Genomic DNA, 19177 nt, shown 5'->3' on the forward strand with positions numbered 1-19177 from the left:
TGGCCCTGCCATCATAGCCGCTGGCACCACCACCTTTGCACCACTGATTCTTACCCCACCACTGCCAGGTCCAGATCTGGCCTACTGGGAGCTCCGTAATCCAAATCTGGCCTGGTGCTTGGATTGGGATGAGTCTGATAACCTTGGCCTAGTCTTACAAGAACATGTTTTCTTTTTAGAAAAGTGGGGGCTTTGATGTTTTGCTGTTGCTTTATCTGGTAAAGGGAGTCGTGTCTTAATTGTTTTAAACTCCTGAGACTTTTTAGGAACTTCTCCTTTATTTGGTGGGTTTCTGAGCATGGAGAAGAAAAGCGCAAATAAATAATGCTGAACAAAATAAGGCAAGCCCTTATGTCATTGTAGTCCAGCACACCTCTGATTCTTTATCAGAGTGATTATTTCAGACTTAAACCTCACAGGCAGTATTGTTTAATATAGGAGGATGGGAGAATACTAGAGGTCCTGACTTGAAAATTTGTTGCAGGGGACGGGAGACTAGTCAGGAGAAAGAGCGGAAATAATCTATGCAGTCACCCAAATTTTGGTGAACACTTTATCTTCTGTATTCCCTTCTCTTCCTTGTCCTGATCCATGCCAGCTTTTGTTCCTTTGCAGCTAGATGGCCATGTGGCTATTTGAGTTCGATTTTAAGAACCAACCTTGGAAATATAGCCAACAGGGGTCATACTGGAAAACAAGAGTACCATGCCAGTGTTGCTTCTGGTTGTATGGGATAGTGCACTACCAGAAAGTAGAATAACATTCATGGAGACTTCCACAGCAACCTTACTATGTCTCTGTCATCACGCATCAGGGTGTCTTGGGCACTTGAGCCAATTTGGATGAAGTTACTTGGCTACGGATAATGAGGGAAAGATGAAGAAGTGTGGGTTTAATAGGGAAAAAGCAAAATGTCCTTGTTGTTTCTTGTTGTTGAAACAAATGGGTCTGTCATGAGTTCCATTTGGGAGGTGGTAAAATAGACCCATGCTAGACACCATTGCCTTCTGTTCTGTTGAGGTAAAGTCTTTCTCCAGCCAAAACTGACCACATCCTCGCCACTGGAGTCTTATAAAATGTTGAGAGAGCCAGATCAGGCCAATGCCAAAGGGTGAAAAAAAAAACCTTCCTTAACTGCTCTCTCCTTTAGTTTTTAAAAAAAGAAAACAAACCAAATCAGCAATAGCTTTGCATTTAAAGGAGAAAAAATCCATGATGTATGCTTGGATCGCAGCCACACCTGCTGTCTTTGCTTCTATTGAGAAAAACAAGAGCATTTGTGGGGACTAGCTTTGTGGTAGTAAAGTGGGCAGGGCTCTCTAACATCCCTTGAGTCTAATGCCGACTGCTCAGTGTAGCCTTTCCATTCCATGTGGTTGGTTTTGCACCAAGCACTCAGGCTGGCTGAACATGAGGAAGATGCTTGTGCTGAGCTGTCTGCTGCTGCATTTACAAGCAACTGGGGTTGCCTCTGGCTTTCCCAAGGTAAGGAGCTAGTCCAGAGTTCCTGCTAATCTCTCCCATGTGCATTTTGCCATGGAGAGCATAGCTGTTAAGTCTTGGTTGTTGTAGCATTTGATGATTTATTCTCATTATTCAATCCCAGTTTGATTCAAAATATGAAAAGCTTTCTGTGCATGTCCTTTCTTCTACTTCTGCCCTTTAAATTATTGACGTGTGCATGTGTATTCTTGAAGGCAAACTTGTTTTACCTCCCTAGATAATGCTGATATCAGGCTCTTTGAAGGTAAGTAATTGCTGCATTTAAATTGTTTTAAAATGTCCACAAAGAGGGTAATGATATGTTGGTTGGAGCTAAACAGCACGTAAGAGTAAAGGGAAATTTTGCCATATGTTTATCTTATGTTCATAAATCTTTTCAGGCAAGACAATCAGAGCGCCAGAATGACACGCAGTATATCTGCTCTTGATTTCAGAACTGAAATCTTCATTTAGTGAGCTGGGTAGTTACAGCTGCTGTTTATAACCAGACTTCTTTCTGAAGTTTGACATGAATGGATACCTTGCTCTTTTTCTGATGATATTTCACAGTGCTGTCAACTGCAATTTAGTTTATTCTTAAGACTTCATTTTAAAAATAGGGTGATTCCCCCTTTCCCTCTTTAGTTGGGCTCAAACTGGTTGTTCTAGCTTGTTTCTCTGTTTATCCGGGCTTGGAAAAAAGACTAGGGGTACGTATATGTGTGATATACTTAAATACCCTGTATTACAGCGCAGGATAGCAGGCAACAGATGGCAATGTGTTACTGGCCTCCTTTTGTTTGGATTGTTGGAGTGGTGTATGTAGCAGCATGGAGTTAAGAGATTGTTTAGACTATAGCAAAGCAGTGAATGGTGGTTGCAGTACATTGCCATGGGGCAGCAATTGCTTGGCTACAGAGCTGGGGATTTTACTGCCTGCCATGTTCCAGTGTAATTTCTTCCTCGTAAATTGTGTGCATCTAAATTTAGGGAGGCAAAAATTGTAGCCTGGAGAGTGGGTGTGATAACCAAGATTGAAGCAAGCTGCTACCCTCTGCTTCAGTTGCTACAGATGTGTTAGGATTACAGCTTGCGGATGACAGCAGGTAGCCAGTGAGAACAAGTAACTTGAATGCAACCCTTTGTTATGAAAGCAAGAATAAAATGTTATATCAGCAAACTGGCAAATAAATGAGAAATAAGATGCACTGAACAATGCTTGCTCCAGTGAAAACGCTTGCACTCCTACAAGAGTTTCCCTGGAGGAGCTAGGAAGTCAGAGGCAGACTCCCAAGTGTTGCCTTGTCGTCTTACCCAGGGCTCCATGCTTTCCTTTATGCTCTCTCCTGCTAATTTACATATGCATTAGTTTGTGCTCTTTGACACTTTCTCTCCTCACAAATCTTAAAAATACCTAAAATTTCAAAGGATATCTACTGAGAACATAATTGGCTCATTAGCATATAAGTCAGCAGGTTTCCATGGCAAAGTATGGTTAAAAATTGCAATGTTCAATATCTTTGTTTTCCCCAAACTGTTCTAAAACTGAAAGAAATGCCTGTTCTGTAAATGTGTATAGCTTATCAGGGATCCTGGCTTTCTCTGTTTAAAAATCGTAAATTCCCTGCTAACCCCACCCCAAATTCTCTGATTAAAACACCCCAAAACCATGTTTTCCTATGATTAAAATGAAATGCCACTATATCCATATCTAACTATCTATATAGGTATCAGTTGAACACAATGTTTTATTGATATATTAACAATTTGAAAGGATTTTGGAAGCCTATCAGTGCCTCAATCATTATAATAAAATAAATTCTAAATTCTTACATATTTTGGTGTTTGATTTTGGTTTTTATATCACAGAAAATCAGAGTTCCTCCTGTCCCTTTCGCTCACCAGGACACAGATCCAGCTATGGCTTTCTCCCCTACTGTTTTGTGGAGCTGAGCAGCCCTGATATGCCGGTGTCCTGCCCCTGCTTCTGCCCCTCCCTCCTGACCCACAGCCCCCTGGCCCTGCCAATGCCCCTCACTCCCCACCCCACAGCCTGCCATCTCCCCAGCACTGCTGGTGCCCCTCACTCATGACCTGCAGCCCCCTGCCCCCCCCCCCAACCATGCCAGAGTGGGCTCCCAGCTGCCAGAGCTACAGGACCAGGGCCAGGGCCTGCAGCCCGCCGACTCCCACCCCCCCAGCAATTGCTGAGTTCCGCTGCTGCCTACAGGAGGCGGTGGCTGCTGCAACTGGAGCACCCCCCACTGGTGCCGTGGGTGGCATGACTGAAGTGGAGCCTGTGGGTGTGGGGAGGATGTGGGTTGCCCGCTGTGAACTTAGGGGATCCCCACCCTGCTGCCCTCCCTTGGGGGCCTCTGCAACCCAGCATGCAGGACCTGGTACAGGAGGGTGGGAGGCTTGGTGGTGCCACTGAGAGCCCCGCACCAGCCACCCTGCCATGGCAAGGTGTCCCCTGGCCACCTGACAGCAGCAGCAGCAGCAACAGCATGGAGCTGTATTCCCCACTGCTGCTGGGTGGGCAGGGGGTGCCTCGCCATGGAAGTGCAGGCAGCTTGGGGCTACTGATGGCAGCATGAAGCCTGCCCGCTCTGCTTTGCTCTTCTGTGCCAAGTCCCACCTGTTGGCCTGCAGAGGCCCCCAGGGGGAGGGCAGCAGAGTGGGGAGCCCCCAAGCCCACAGCGGGCAGCCCACATCCACCCCCTCCCCACGCACAAATCTGGGGGGCACATGTCCCCCCCCAATGCCCCTCTCGTCGGCAGTGTGCACAGCATGGAGAGCTGCTACCCACACTCCGCCATCCCCTGGACAAGCCGCCCATGGTTCTGTCCTGCTCCCCCAGTGAGGCCCCGTGTTCCCGCCTGAGCCCCAGGCTCCATACACCAGCCCAGCGGGGCAGCACCCCCAGCCCTGCCTCCCTCCCTCCCTTGCCATGGGGCCTTAATCTGCCTTCCCCCCCCATAGGTGTACCTGGAGGGAGCTGTGGGAGCTGCTCTCCACACTGCCTGGCTGCCACATGCATGTTGCACTCACATGCACATGGTGCCCCCCATGGTGCCCACTCCCGCCCCTAAGCAAACCCTTGCAAATTGTAACTCTGCCAGCCTGCAAGGGGAAACCCACCGTTTCCTGCATTTTTTCTCCTTTAAAGGAGAGGAATTTGTGTTTTTCTCCCTAAAATAGACAAATCTGTATTTTTCTCCTTTGAAAGAGAAAATCTGTGTTTTTCCACAACAAACAAAAAACCCAGATCCCTGCTTATTATGACACCCTAGTTATTCATTTACCACCTTAGTGTTCATTTTATGACTGAATGTTAAATATTGGTCACCTTTACTAATTTAGCCTTATTTCAAATTAAGGTCTACTCGTGTTAAGCCTTTATTTGCCTTATATTTGGCCCCCTTTGTTTCTACCTTGCATTACAGCTTTTGCCTCCTTAGCTACTGTTACAAGTACTGTAATATATCTTTTACTACTACTATAATAGCATGTTTCAGGATAATAAATGGCTACAAAACCGAACTTGTTCTGTGTTCCCAGGAGCTATCTCAGTAGAAACATTCTCCCCCCCTATTTACATTCATGTTGTATATGTTGTATGTGTAGGAAACATTCGAGCGCATCACACGTGGCTTAATATTGTGGATGCATTTAGTGTTTGAGGGCATAAACATTGGAGCCATTCCAGCGAGGTCAGTGGAATTACGCTAGGGTTAAAGATACCCGAGGTGAGATTCGTATCCAGAATTAGAGGTAACAAGAACATATTAGGTGAAATAATTTTTAAGGGAAATGCCTTTTTGTTGAAACAAGAGCTTTTCACAGGCAAGAATCAATTTAGAGAAATTTTCCCACTCTACATGTTGTAGGGGAAAATAGAAATGATCAAGATTTTCATGTTGACACTTTCAAGACAAAATATATTCACCTTCTGATTGAAATGGGGTTTTTCTTGGAAATGAAAGCAGCTAATACTAATAGCGTAAACGTTGGACAATTGAAATTGATTGCTTCAAAACCAAAATGTTTCAGTTTACCCAAGCCAACCATATTGGTGACACTTCAGTGCGTTCTCTTAAGCCAGGAAGTTGCCTTACCAGAGCACTACTGTGTTTACACCTCTTTGAAGAAGAGAGAGTCCTCATGGACTCTAAAATGGGATTTTAAAAAGGAGACAGGTGGGTATGATGTATGAATGTAGCACCAAGATTTTGGTTCTACTTTGATTTTTACCACCACTCTTCTGAGGTCATACCTGTTTGAACAGCTGTAGGAGCGATAAATGCATGGGGAAGGAAGTCTGTTTTCCCTCTTATTCTTCACCCCCACCCCAGCCCCTTTCATATATTAAAGGAGGAACTATAGCTTCTAGAGGTTAATTTATATGTTTCCTCTCCTTATTTTGCTGCTTTGGCACACTTGTGTGAAAAAAAAAAAAAAAAAGCAGCCTTTCCAAATTAGAAAATCTTGTTACTCAGGACTTGGAAAACAGTTGGACCAAATAGTAATAGTAGCCAGTTCTGTTTAAAAAGGCAAGTTCCTGGCAGATGCAATTAAATAGATGGGTTCAAACACATTTTGTTTGAGCAGCTAATGTTGTTTCCCTTTCTATTTAATGTTACAATAATATAAGCCATGCTCAGCCACTCTAGGCAATTGTGGGCGTTTGTCTTCTCTAATGATGGCTGTAAGATGACTTTTTATATTGTGGTAGTACAGAGGAGCTCCAATCCTGGAATAGGTGGACTCCATGCTGGGCCTTGTCCAAACGCTGAACAAAAAAAAAAGTCCTTTCTAAAGCATTCATAATCTCTACGTAACAGAGGAGACACTATATGGCTACAAACTGGTGAGGAGAGAACAAGGATGCAATATCGGCTGTTCTTTCCAGAGGAGCGAGTCAACCTCGGGTAGCAGACGCTGGGTGTGTCTACAGTTGCGATTAAAGCTATTTGGGTTTCCTGCGCAGTAAATTTACTGTGCGGTGGACTAATTTGCTGTGCAGTAAATGCCTACACATGTAGATGGTGACTCTTTACTGCACAGTAGATTAGTCTACTGCGCAATAAAGCATCTTGTGTAGACACGGCCACTCATGCGTTCAATGCTGAAAGTCCTGGGTTCAGACATCACTCTTGGCCTAACTTGAGTAAGTTAAAATAACACTGGTGTAAAATGGATTACACATTCTGATGCACTTAAATTAAATGGAGTTTAGATTTAGATTTTAAATTTAGATTTTTCTTTCTTTCCAAAGAATTTTGTTAATGTTGTGATATCTTCTTTCCCTCCCCTCACCAGCTTTCTGTAGGGCAGGAGCATGTGCCTGGTCTCCATCTCTGTTGTACAATAGCATGGCAAGAGCAGTTGCTAGTTGTGTTGTCCTAAAGGTGCCATTTAATATGATAGGCTAGGGTAGAATGAAGACTGCAGATTGCTATGTTAAATTCATTACTTTGCCCCTAGTGTCCAAGAAGTTATTCTTTCCCTTATCTTTCCATCTTCTTCTCCTTGTCCCAAAGGAGAATTGCTGCTTGAAGAGTTATTCCAGCTGTTGTTATATGTGGCAGGAAGTGTTCAGAGTAGAGTCTGGTAGTTTACCAAATTATCCTTGATTGAGACATACCTCTTTGTGAGTGCATGGAGGCCGCAAGGGAGCTTCTAAGTGCTTTGAAAGCAGTTTCTGCAAAGACTTTGGGGCCAGATTGTTCCCAGAGTCCCAAGTGCAACTTCCATGGATTTCTGTTAAATCTGCTTCCCCCAGGGTTGGATATCCATCTACAAAACTTCTGACCTCATTCCTTTTCCCCCTCTAATGAGGCATTCAAGTGTGTTTGTAGCTCTTGTTTTTACTCTTTAGTTTAGGTTGAGGTTAATGCAAGAAGTGTATGCATCTCACGCTTACGTTTATGGCCTAGAATATCACCAGAATGAAGCTTTTGGGCCAGTGCTCTGGACAGTCTTGGTAATCTTTGAAAAATGTGTGAATTGATTATGGAAGGACCATGGGGCAGGAATCCCTAGTTAAGGATAATTTCCATATTCCTCTTAAATTAGGGTAAAATGAATGCATCCCCTATATTAAACCACCCTGCAACAAACATAGGTAAGCGAACAATTAATTACCCGCCTCACACCTCAGGTGTATCTGGTGCCTGTCTCTTCATAGACCAAAAAGAAAAGGCCCTATGAGCTATTAAGCAGGGGTTGTTTCTGGAATGGGTGGCAATAGGAAATGTTTTCTAAGTACCTTGTGTCTTGACAGAGAATATCTTGCCTGATTAAAATGATGTAAAATTTCCTTTGTTCTCTTTTACCCCCTCCTTTCAGAGCTCAAATTTTACCAATCCAGACTTGGCCTTGAGGCCAACCCAGGTGTGGGAAGATCCACAAAAGAACCAGAGCCCAGAATCCAGTGGAAGCGCCCTCACATCAGCCACTGCTACTAAGAGGCCCTTTGTCAAGGAGGAGGATGAAGGAAATCTTTCTATTGAGGAGGAAGGTTTTGAGCTTTTGAACTACACGTACAATAAAATCACAGGGCCTGGCAGGCCTGGAGTTGGTAGGAGCAGCCTGAAGGAAGTAAGCAATACTAGTGAGTCTCTTACCTCAGTTACCTCTGTTTCTCCCACTGCACCTGAAGATGCTCAGGTGGCCAATGAGGATTTGAATCTGCCTGCAGCCTCCATTAAAGTAAATAGATTGGCTTCTAAGAAACAGCTTGTCTCAAAAACCACAGATGAGAATATCACCACGGAAAAGCTGAAGGGAGACGTGGGCATCTGGACCTCATTCTCACCCAGCAAACCTGTTGATACCATCGTAGACCTTGACAGGTCTTCTACTTTCTCCAGAGTGTCTATAGAGGAAAGCGAGACAGCAGCCTCTTCGGGAAATACGCCCAGACTTCTCTCTTCCATCTCCCATGGGATGATAGAGGTACCAGTGGGAAGAGGCATGCTGGAAAACCACTCCAAAGCTTCTGGAAGCCCCAAGGATGCTCTGAATCCACCCCAGACACCACTGGATGCCAGGCTGGTCCACACACGGTATAAAAAAAGGATTGTGCATCAAGGGACTACTGGGAGTGACACAAAAGATGGCACCGCTGTAGACCGTGATCAGAGGACTGGTGACGGGCAATTGATTCGAGTGAAACCAGGACCCACAGGGCCACAGGGACCACCAGGTTTGCCTGTAAGTGGGAAAGTGTGTGCAGGTCAGGGTGGGCAGGTGGAGGGCTTTCAAGGGAATAATGAGGGCAGTTCTTTATACAGGACTGGAATAAATAAAGCAGTGAGAAGTACATGGGTTTGGGGAAAGAGAAGTTGAGATACTGGAAAGCTGTCTCCTGGGTTAGTATTTGGTGGGCTCAGGAGGCTTTCACCCTTTAGCCCATGGTCTGCTTTGCCATTACTCTGCCGTCATCCATAATTACAGGAAGCAGCCAGTAATGCCAGGAAGAGTATTCTGCTGCAGCCCAGACACTCACCTTTTCCTTCCTCCCCCAAGCTGTGCTCACTCCGCTTCAGAACAGCTAGGCCTGTAACCCTTGTGGCACCGTTTCTGGTAGATGCATGATCATGGAAGAAAGGATGCATATACAGCTCTGAGCAGAGGGAGTTAGTTTGGCTCTTGGGTACAAAGGAAGGGAAATGATGACTACAAATTAGGAGAATGGGCAATGATTGCAGCACAAGCTACTGCTGTTTCCTTGCTGTCTGAGAAGTGCTGGAGGCCCTGGGACATCCCTAAATATTTCTGAGCAGTTCCACCTATTCCTAATGCTTACTTTAGCCAAAGCATTATTTGAGGTTTCCAGTAGCACAGAGTGAGCAAGTGTCCTGATGGTCAAGTGCCCTCCATTGACCCGTTAGTTGCAGGCCCCCTTGGTGATTGGTAAATGGGGTCTTCCTTGTGTTCCAGTACCATAGCCCAGAGCACGTGCTGCCTGCTCTCCCCTCACTCTTCTTTCCCCTCTTGTTTTTTTCCTCTTTCATTATTTATATTCACTATTCATCCAAAAAAAAATCTCCTAGTTGTACTGGTAACAGTCAACATACATGTGATCTCAGCTCAGTTGTTGGATTACTATGGCCAGTAAAAGCTGGCTTGGACTGTCAACATATAGGCGAAACCAAGGGTTTTGAGTGATATGCTTTTGATGTTAATAATATGAGTGCATCTAGTTTTTCTCTGCCAACAGCTGTTTTTCATGACTGTACATTTATTCAGATTTGAAGTAATTGTTATTAAACTGTCACCCTATACCCAGAGTTCCCACGCAATGGCATCACAGCTCTGGGTGGCTTTCAAATGGTGACAGCTATATATGCTAAAAAAACCCAAATCATCCTAGTTGCTAAGTTCGTTATACTCGGTCTGTCCTCCCCAGACAAAATTTATTGTATGAATGCTCATTAGGTGTTCATCACCATGGTTTCAGAAAGAAAACCTGAGAAGAGAGTATGAGAGCTAGGACGGAAACAGTTTTCCTAACCTGCAAACACTTTCTGGATTTTCTCTTGTTAGGGTGAACCCATAACGTTTCACAGTTTTCATGAGACAAGGATGCACCCAGAACAGAGTAGCCAGTAGGTTGAGGGATGGGGGAGGGCATTCACCTGAGACATTGGAGACACAGGTTCAAGTCTCTGGTCTGAACAAGAAATGAAGGGGCTCGAAACCTCCCTTTCTGTTTCCCACAACACAGGTTACAACAAACGAGGTGTTTATTCCTGACCAACTCTAGAGAGCACAGAACAAAAGTATCAACCCCAGCCAGTCCGCAGGAGGTATGGCTTGGCCTAGGAAAACCCAGTGTGGTTAAACCCAGCCCCCCAAATAAGCTGTGTTTTCTTCAAAATTGCTTTAAAAAAAATTGATTTTTTTCATTCAATTATTTTTTGGGGAAATTTTTCCATATTTTGCTAATTCTAAAGATGAAACTATACCTGCCTTAGGTTACCCCTCCCACCTTCCTCTGAAGAAGGAGGAAAAATTCACCAGAAAACTGAAAAGGTTTTCCTTTGTAGGAAATGGGAACATCTACCTAAGTAAAAATGTTTCCCTCAAAATGTCAGCCAGCTGTATCTCAAACTTATGGGTCAGGGCTTCCCCAATACATCTAGACATGAGTTGATGTCTTTTCTTTCATCTGCTTGAAGCAGGAGTTGACTTGTGGGCCAGTAGTGTTTCACTCTTCTCCCTTTAGTGCAGCTAATATGTGCAGCATTTAATTTTGTCTTAAAGATGACAGCTTCTAAATGGAAAAATCAAATTTGGCTTTAAATCTGACGTAGGGGCTTGGAGGTTCTTCAAGCAATTTTTGTAAATCCAAGATCTTGCTACTGAAAGCTGTTGTTACCACTGCATGCAGGGGTTTCCCACTGCCCAACTCTGCCAGCTTTGTTTTGTGCACCAACGACTCAGTGAAAAGTTGTTAAAATGCCTTTGTGCTCACAGTGACTTCAGCAAAGAAGTGATGGGTTTTTCAGGTGTGTAAGTGTGTCCCAGAAGGCTTGAAATCAGGAAAACATTTTTCTTCAGAGTTGGCTGTAGGCCTATGCTATTGCTCAGGGCCCCACGCAATGTGCAGACCCCTGAGCGTGTGGCAGTAAATTCTGATGCTCCAAATATGTCTCTCTGCTGAACAAGGCACATTTATCCTTGCTGTAAATTTTCCAATTTGACCTAGTAGGTGGTGTTTAGCTCAGCCTGGCTCTCTGCTTCAGATTCTTGTGTGTCAATTTATCAATTGCACAGCTGTCCATAGTGGTTTGCACAAAGCATCAAGATCAGATTCCTGGCAGCTGTATGGCATGATAGGAGGGGAGAAGTGACTGTTAGGCATGAAGGAGAAAGGGGTGATACAAAGCAAAGTTGTTAATTATTGCATTGTGTACATTGCATTAGCTTCTTTCTTATTAGTACAAGTGGCAGGTGTCACAAATGAAGAGACGGTGAAAAAGAGAAAGCTTTGGAGAAGGCGATGGAAATTGGGCATCACGTAGTATAAGGCATTCCTGGTAGAATGGGTAGCAAAGGAAGGCATGCACCAACCAGGGATATAGATTTCATAGACATTTGGGCTGGAAGGGACCCCGGAGGATCATCGAGTCCAGCCCCCTGCCCCAGGGGCAGGAAGTCAGCAGGGATCATAGGATCCCAGCAAGATAAGCATCCAAACGTGTCTTGAAGGCATTCAAAGTGGGTGATTTGAACCACCTCCGGCGGCAGTCTATTCCAACCCTTGGGGGCTCGGACAGTGAAGAAGTACTTTCTTATGTCCAGCCTGAAACAGTCACAGTGGAGTTTGTGACCATTCAACCTTGTAATCCCTTGGGGTGCTCTGGTGAACAGACGTTCCCCCAGATCCTGATGAGCACCCTGATGAGATCTCGGGTGAGGGAAGAGGAACAGGAACCCTTGTACTTCTTACTCTCCTTTTACAGGCGTTCTTCTCTCTAGCCAGTAACAGCTGGTGCACGAAGACTGTTGAGACAGACAGGGTTGGAGAAGCCAGCATCAGAGGGCTTCCTCACTTGGAAGTGTTGGGTCAGAGAAGTGGTCAACACAGAGGAGAGAGAGGACTGGCAGCTGGATGGAAGTTGACTTCTTGTTGTGTGGACTTAGAGTTGGTCAGGACATTTGAACCAAGATATGCTGTTCTGTCCAAGTATTTTACAGAGAGGTAGTGGTTCCATAAAAGTTGGCAACCAAGCTTTTTTTTTTTTTTTTGAGAGAGAGAGAGAGAGAAAGAATTGCATCAAAGGAGGGAGTGCAAGTTGTATTTCTGAACCTGGCTTGGGATGTGGGAGGTTCAGGTTCAAGTCCTTCATCACTTCAACTCTGGAAGGGCAGGACCTTGAGCCAGGGTCTTCCACAGGCCAAGCCAGTGCACTCTCTGTCCCCACTCCCCTGTTCCCAGTTCCACACATCCACATCCACCCTGTGAAAATGTCCACAAGTATTTGGGGGAGGGGGGGTCAGTCCAGTGTGGGTTGGAAGCAGGTTTCAAAATCTCAGCACTCAGTGGCACTTGGGTTTTTGTTCTTGTCTCTTGAAAAGAGCACTGGAGAATGTGGGCATTTAGGAGGGAAATGGAAACATTTGTCTTGCATTGCATCATAGAAATGCAGGGCTAGAAGGAACCTCAAAAGGTCAATTAGTCCATCCCCCCCTGCACTGAGGCAGGCTCAAGAAGGGTCTTTGCAGCAGAGTGGAATGAGGGTGGCACATGGTAGGAACCGTTTTAAGTGTAGGTCTATCATAAATCTTCATGCAGGTTTTTACTGCTTAATAATACTTGTAGAATTAGCACACAAATAGCGGAGGGATTGGATTAAGTGCCTTCGTTTTTTAAAAGTAGCTCAGTAGAGGAAAGCAGGATTATGTTCTCGTTTGCAAAGGGGGAAGAAGGGAGGTGAAGAACAGGCCTGAGAGATAATTAGCTGATAGCTCTGATTTGCATTTGGATTTAAAGTTTGTATTATCATGGAAAAGGAGGTTGAGGCTTGTGGAAGCAGAAGTGTCTGAAACTCAGAATTTCCATTTTGCAGGACATGACAGGATTTTGAAAATACTTTTCATTCTGAATAAGATACCCCCAAAAGTTCTGCTTGTACTATGTCAGTTGAGGGGGAAATGTCCAATTTGATTTCAAAATGGAATTTTAATTTTCAAATATTTTTTTATTTTTTGTCCTATAATGATCAACAGTACTTAATGGGAGGGCATGTCATGTTATGCACTACTAGGGACACAGCATGGCATGCAGTACAAATAATAGGTGTGGAAGAGGCAAGAAACTAAACAAAAGTTTCATCTTGAAACTTCACATTTATTTTTTCTGAATGTATTTGTTCAGAAAGGTCATGTTCGCTTCATTGTTTTTCACTGGAAGCATTTTCAAAATCAGTACTGTTTCATAAAAGAACAATTTCATTCAAATGTCATTTTCTAGTTAAAAAAAGAAAGCCTGTTTCTGGACTTATAGGATGCCAAAGAAAAGAAAAGGCAGCATTTTGAGAAATGAATGCTGCTTAGAAATCTTTCAGCTTCCTCTGTGTTTAACATTGAAAGAGGTGACTTTCATACCTGGCTGGTTTGTCATAGTCAACTAAGCAAGACATAAGGAGATGAGCTCCTTTGAGGCAGCAGAGAATAAGAAATGAATCCTCAAATCATTTGTATGTGGCACTATAGCCTAAGCAATAGAGAGGGGCTTAGCAAGAAAAACAGGACAGCATGACCAAGAATGTTAATTAGTGGGGGGGGGTGCATGGATGCATGTACACCTGCCTGAAAAACTACATTTGAATGGTGTAAAGGTTGCTGATTTCCATGCCAAAGTAATGCATCCAAAGTTAAGGCTGATCAGGTTCATTAATCATTTTCTCTTTCACGTGTAGCACCCGTTTGGTTTCATTTAAGGGTTTTGTATAACCACCCATCACAGTGAATCCTAGGACCTTCCATGTAAAATCAAGAAAAGGGTCTATAAAGGCTGATGTGTTCCCTTTCTGCAGTCAACACTCAACTAAGAAGACTCCTTTTTTTTTTCTCTCTTTGAAGGCAGGGTCAGTATTGCTCAGGGTCTGGAAACTAAGGAAGCATTTTCTTGATCAGTCCTGACAGAAGGAGCCTATGGAAAAGCCTTTCAAAGAAAGGCATCAGACTGGTTTCCTTTGAAAATGTTTCTTATCTGTAGATCATGTCCCCTTGACTTGAGAATGCTTCTCCGCAGCTGTGAGGTGTGGAGGTGCTCTAGAGCAGGGCTGAGCAGGTGTTTTGACCTCTGGTTTTCTAAACCAGGGCTGTCCAGCGTTGGAGTGGCTGGGGTCGCACAATGCACAGGCTGCAGGGGATCTGTCCTGTGTAGGTCCCCTGCTGCACAAGCACTATGGCCCAATTTCTCCCACCTACTGTGCAGGCCATCCCTCCGTACCTGCTGCCATACAATCCTCTTGCCTTCTACCCCCACTATCATCCTGTGGTGATTTCCCTCCCTCCCCGTTTCTGCTGCCGAATAAGCCTGCTGCCAGCGCTGTTCCTTGGGCAGTGAGCTCACGAGGCCTCCTGCTGTGCTGCCCTAAACCTGTCCTTAATTATGTTTCAAATTAGGATCAAGTCATTAAGTGGCTGGAAGCAAGTGATTGGATTTGAGCACAGACCTGATGTGTTAGAGCCATCTGGATAAGACAAGAAGCCAGATTCTGTACCAGTTGGGGCCTGTAACTTGCCCCCATGTTTAGTTGCATCTTTCTGGACAGATGAAGCACAGATTCGGTGCAATGCAAAAACTGATTTCAGGGGTAAGAACTGTATTGTTTTGGTTGGGTTTTCAGTGACGGCCCTTCACAGTATAACTATCAGACCTGCTCAGTGTACATCAGCCTGTATAGTTGTCCTGCTATCAAGTCATTGCGCATATGCTCCAGCTACTTGGAAAACCTTATGGCTCACATGGAGAGACCAGACCCTGACAATGCCCCAGTTACCTTGCAGAGCCCCAGAGAAGCTTCACTTTAAGGGACAGGTGTGATTACCAAGCACATTACTCAAGAACTGGGGGAAAACTATATGCTCCAATTGATTTGGAAACACACCTATGCTGCATCCAACCTATGCTAAGTTTGCAGTTCACATCCAGACTGTTGCAGTACTTCAGGAGGGGTTTTGACTTCTCATCTGCTTTGCATCAGTCATTGAATGAGGAGATTAGTGAGATGAAAGTAACATATGTGAGTAGAGGAAGTTGCAGTCCCTGATCTAGGTGGAGGATGGGCAACTCCAGTTGTCTGTGGGCATTCAGACGTTTGGTCCAAATTTTACATATGGATGCACATGCACTGTCTCAAAGACAGACTGTAGTGATTGCCTTTAAATCTACCTCCCCTTTCCCTATACATCCCTAAAACAAATTAACTAATATATTAGTAAAACAAAACCCTAAGTGCAAGCACAGTCTTTGCCCTCAAAATGGAGGAATACTGGGATGTCCATGACGTGCATTATGGACTTTACTGTTGCTACTGAATTTTACATGGAAGGTGCTCTCTGATGATAGTCTAAAACAGAGAGATGAAATTCTCATCTCGGCCACTGATGTGATGTATAATGTTCATTACATTATTTCTCCTCTCTGTGTCTCTCTTCTCTCCCCCTCCACCACTGCCCTGCACCCCCCACCTCCACCCTTTATCCATATGCTCTCTTTAGATCGTAAGCTTTGAGGGATTTCATAATGAGGCCTCCTATTCCTGCTTGAGGCATCAAAGTGATACTGCAATGCAAATTGTGAATAATACTGATGCTATACTCAAAGAAACTGGAAGTTGACAGAATGAGATGCCCAAAGTCACTGAGTCTAGAATTAGAAGCAGGAGTCCTGGCTCCCAGCAGAGGGCTTTAACCCTGAAGTCAGGGGTGTAAATTGTACTGGCTTTCTTGCATATGTACCGGCCTCTGGCTGCTTTACTATTCCATCCAGGAAGAGCAGAGACCATCTGCAGATGCTTCCTCAGCATGACAAAGGCTATTAGTACCCGAAAGCTTGCAAAGAAGAATTTTTCCAACTATTTGAGTTGGTCTAATAAAAGATACCCAATGAACCTTGTCTGCCCTAACCCTTAAGTCACACTCCTCCTTCTGAATGCATGTAGACATGTGAGGGATACTTCCCACAGCTGTGGGGACTCAGAGAAGTCCCCACCGCTAGGACAAAGGAGAATTGTCCTTCTGGAGATGGAGCAAGTTCCTTCTCTCTCTCTTGCATGTTCAGTTGTCCCGTGTCTCCAGAGTGCCCTCACTGTCTGATGAACTGATGAAATTAAAAAGGTGCCTCACTGTCTGATGAACTGATGAAATTAAAAAGTGGTGGGGTCTGCCCCATCAGCCGGCAGATTTAGTGCCTTCAGCAAGGCAGTAGAGCACAGCCTGGTTTGTGAGCAGCGGTTGGTGCTGGTGTGGGAAACCACATGTTAATTTGGTTCCTGTGCTAAGTGGTGGTGAGGATACCCATAGCAGGTTACACTGCAGTCTGTCTTCCTGACCAGTCAAATTTAGCTCTGCTTATTTAAATTCACAAGCATGTTTTGTGGACTTCAGCTGAACTCTGATGTGGGAGCATATGGCATTAGAGGGCAGCATGTTCTCCTGAAGAGGAAAGGCAGAAGCATAGTTCTAGTTCTCCCTAAGGAGTTATCTGTTGTTTCATGTCATGGGCAATTGCAATTGTGGGGCCAGTGTGAGAGATGAAGAAGCATGTTCCAGAGTGACACTACGTGTGATTTGCAGGGAAAAGTATGAATTTTCTTTTTTAATAGACGCTTTGGATCAATTTTAATTTTCTATCCTGAAATGTTATAGCCTTTTAGTCCATTTTTTCCTGGCACATTAATCCCATTTTTTTTCCTGCTTGGAGTGATATAAACTTGAGAGGCTTTGAAGGGAAGAGAGATTTATGGTATCGAATTTTAGCTGATGCTAATAGTGACTCTTGCATTTCGCAGTAACTGCCAAGTCTTCCTCTTTTTTTATCCCTCACAAATCAGGACTAATATATATTTGTCTGCAGGTTGTCCGGCCAGAGATGGCATTTATATTGTGTATTTATGGAGATTATTCATTGTTATGGGAGAGGAGATGCTGCTCTAACTAATTCACTGTCTATCATAATGCAGAAAGATAGAGGATCTGAAATATAACAGCAGAGTTTGTAACTTGGGACTGTTAAGCAAAAGCATAGGAAAGGAATGACTTTTATGTGGATAAACCAGCCCATTGTTATGACCTGAATATTATTAAAATTGCTATGTGTCTATTGTTTATATTTGGCTATACCTTAGGACCAGGGATCCGGGTTTTCAGTTTCCCACAGAAAAATGGGGGAAAAAAATGTGCGTTTTTCCCTTTAACTGAGAAAAACGCGGATTTCTCATTTTAACGGAGAAATACATGGATTTTCCACTGTTGCAAAGAGCCCCTCTGCAGCCTGGCAGAATTTCAGCCTGTAAGGGGCAGTGGGGAGCAGGAGGAGGGCAGTCAGCAGAGCTTGCCATGTGGATGTGCGCACGTTCACATGCATATGGCCGCCAGGCAGCCTGGGGAGAGCAGCATCCACAGGTAAGTCTGGCAGGATGGGGAGCAGGAATTGAGGCCCCCATAGTGAGGGAGTGAGTTGGGCAGGGCTGGGGCTGTTGCTGCTGCCCAGCCAGGTGGTGCTTGGGGCTTGAGGCTGCAATGTGTGGCCGCAGGGCCCTGGCGGGGAGTGGGGCAGGGCTGCAGGTGGCTCATATGGGGATGGGGGAGGATGGGGGCCCGCTCCCCACCACTGCATGGACTCCTGGGGGTGGCATGGGGGTCCTTTTCTGCAGAGCTGCTGCCCAGCCAGTCAGCCTCCAGCCTGTATTGGTGCATGGGATTGTTCTGTCCTAAGTGCAGGACTTGGCACTTCTCCTTGTTGAACCTGATGAGATTTCTTTTGACCCAATCCTCCAATTTGTCTAAGCAACTCTGAATCCTAGCCCTACCCTCCAGCATATCTATTATTCCTCCAGCTTGGTGTCACCGGCAAACTTGCTGAGGGTGCGCTCCGTCCCATCTTCCAGGTCACTGATGGAGACATTAAACAAACCGGCCCCAGGACTCACCCCTGGGGCACTCCACTTGATACTGGCTGCCAACTAAACATTGAGCCATTGATTACTACTCTCTGAGCTCAGAGCTTCAGCCAGCTTTCTGTCCACTTTACAGTCCATTCATCCAGCCTGTACTACCTTAGCTTCCCTACAAGAGTGTTGTGGGAGACTGTATCAAAAGCCTTGCTAAAATGAAGGTACACCACATCCACTGGTCTCCCTGTGTCCACAGAGCCAGTCATCTAATCACAGAAGGCAATCAGGTTGGTCAGGCATGGCTTGCCCTTGGTAAATCCAGGCTGACTGTTCCTAATCAGCTGCTTCTCCTCCAAGTGCTTCGAAATGGATTCCTTGAGGATCTGCTTCATGAATTTTCCAGGGACTGAGGTGAAGCTGACTGGTCTGTAGTTCCCTGGATCCTCTTTTTTCCCTTTCTTAAATATAGGCATTATGTTTGCCCTTCTCCAGTCGTCCAGGACCTCTCTCCTGATCGCCACGAGTTTTCAAAGATGATGGCCCATGGGTCTGCAGTCACATCAGCCAACTCCTTCAGCACCCTTGGCTGCATCCTGTCCATCCCATGGACCTGTACATGTCCAGCTTTTCAAAATAGTCCCTAACCTGTTCTTTCAAGTAGTGTTGCTGCTCACCTCCTCCCCAAACTGTGCTGCCTGGTGCAGTAGTCTGGGAGCTGGCCGTGCCTGTGAAGACTGAGGGGAAAAAAGGCATTGAGCCCTTCAGCCTTTTCTGCATCCTTTGTCACAAGGTTGCCTCCCCCGTTCAGTAAGGGATCCACACTTTCCCTGATCCTCCTCGTGCTACCAATGTACTTGTAGAAACCCTTCTTCTTACCCTTCACATCCCTTGCTAGCGGCAACTCCAGTTACACTTTGGCCTTCATGACTTCATCACTGCATGCCCAAGCAATGCTCTTATATTCTTCCCTAGTTAGTTATCCAAGTTTCGGCTTCTTATAAGCTTCCTTTTTGTGATTTAGTTTACTGTAGAGTTCCCTGCTAAGCCAAGCTGGT

The 19177-nt window shown here is 45.0% G+C and overlaps 1 protein-coding gene across 2 annotated transcripts in view; it reads left to right on the forward strand.

Annotated features, from left to right (window-relative positions):
- The window catches only part of LOC109292865 (collagen alpha-1(I) chain-like), a 197747-nt gene that overhangs the window by 57363 nt on the left and 121207 nt on the right, over positions 1-19177 (forward strand). Inside the window, exons 1-2 of one of the 2 annotated variants that reach the window (XM_019510487.1) lie at positions 1340-1485; positions 7834-8700. In XM_019510487.1, coding sequence (XP_019366032.1) covers positions 1411-1485; positions 7834-8700 — 942 coding nt within the window. In that variant the 5' untranslated portion in view covers positions 1340-1410. Of the gene's footprint in view, positions 1-1339; positions 1486-7833; positions 8701-19177 lie in introns of those variants that run through there. The other variant, XM_019510486.1, reaches the window with a different exon arrangement.

Source organism: Gavialis gangeticus, unplaced genomic scaffold (genome assembly GCF_001723915.1).
Source record: "Gavialis gangeticus isolate Ggan-Ray unplaced genomic scaffold, GavGan_comp1, whole genome shotgun sequence".
NCBI classification, from domain to species: Eukaryota; Metazoa; Chordata; order Crocodylia; family Gavialidae; genus Gavialis; species Gavialis gangeticus.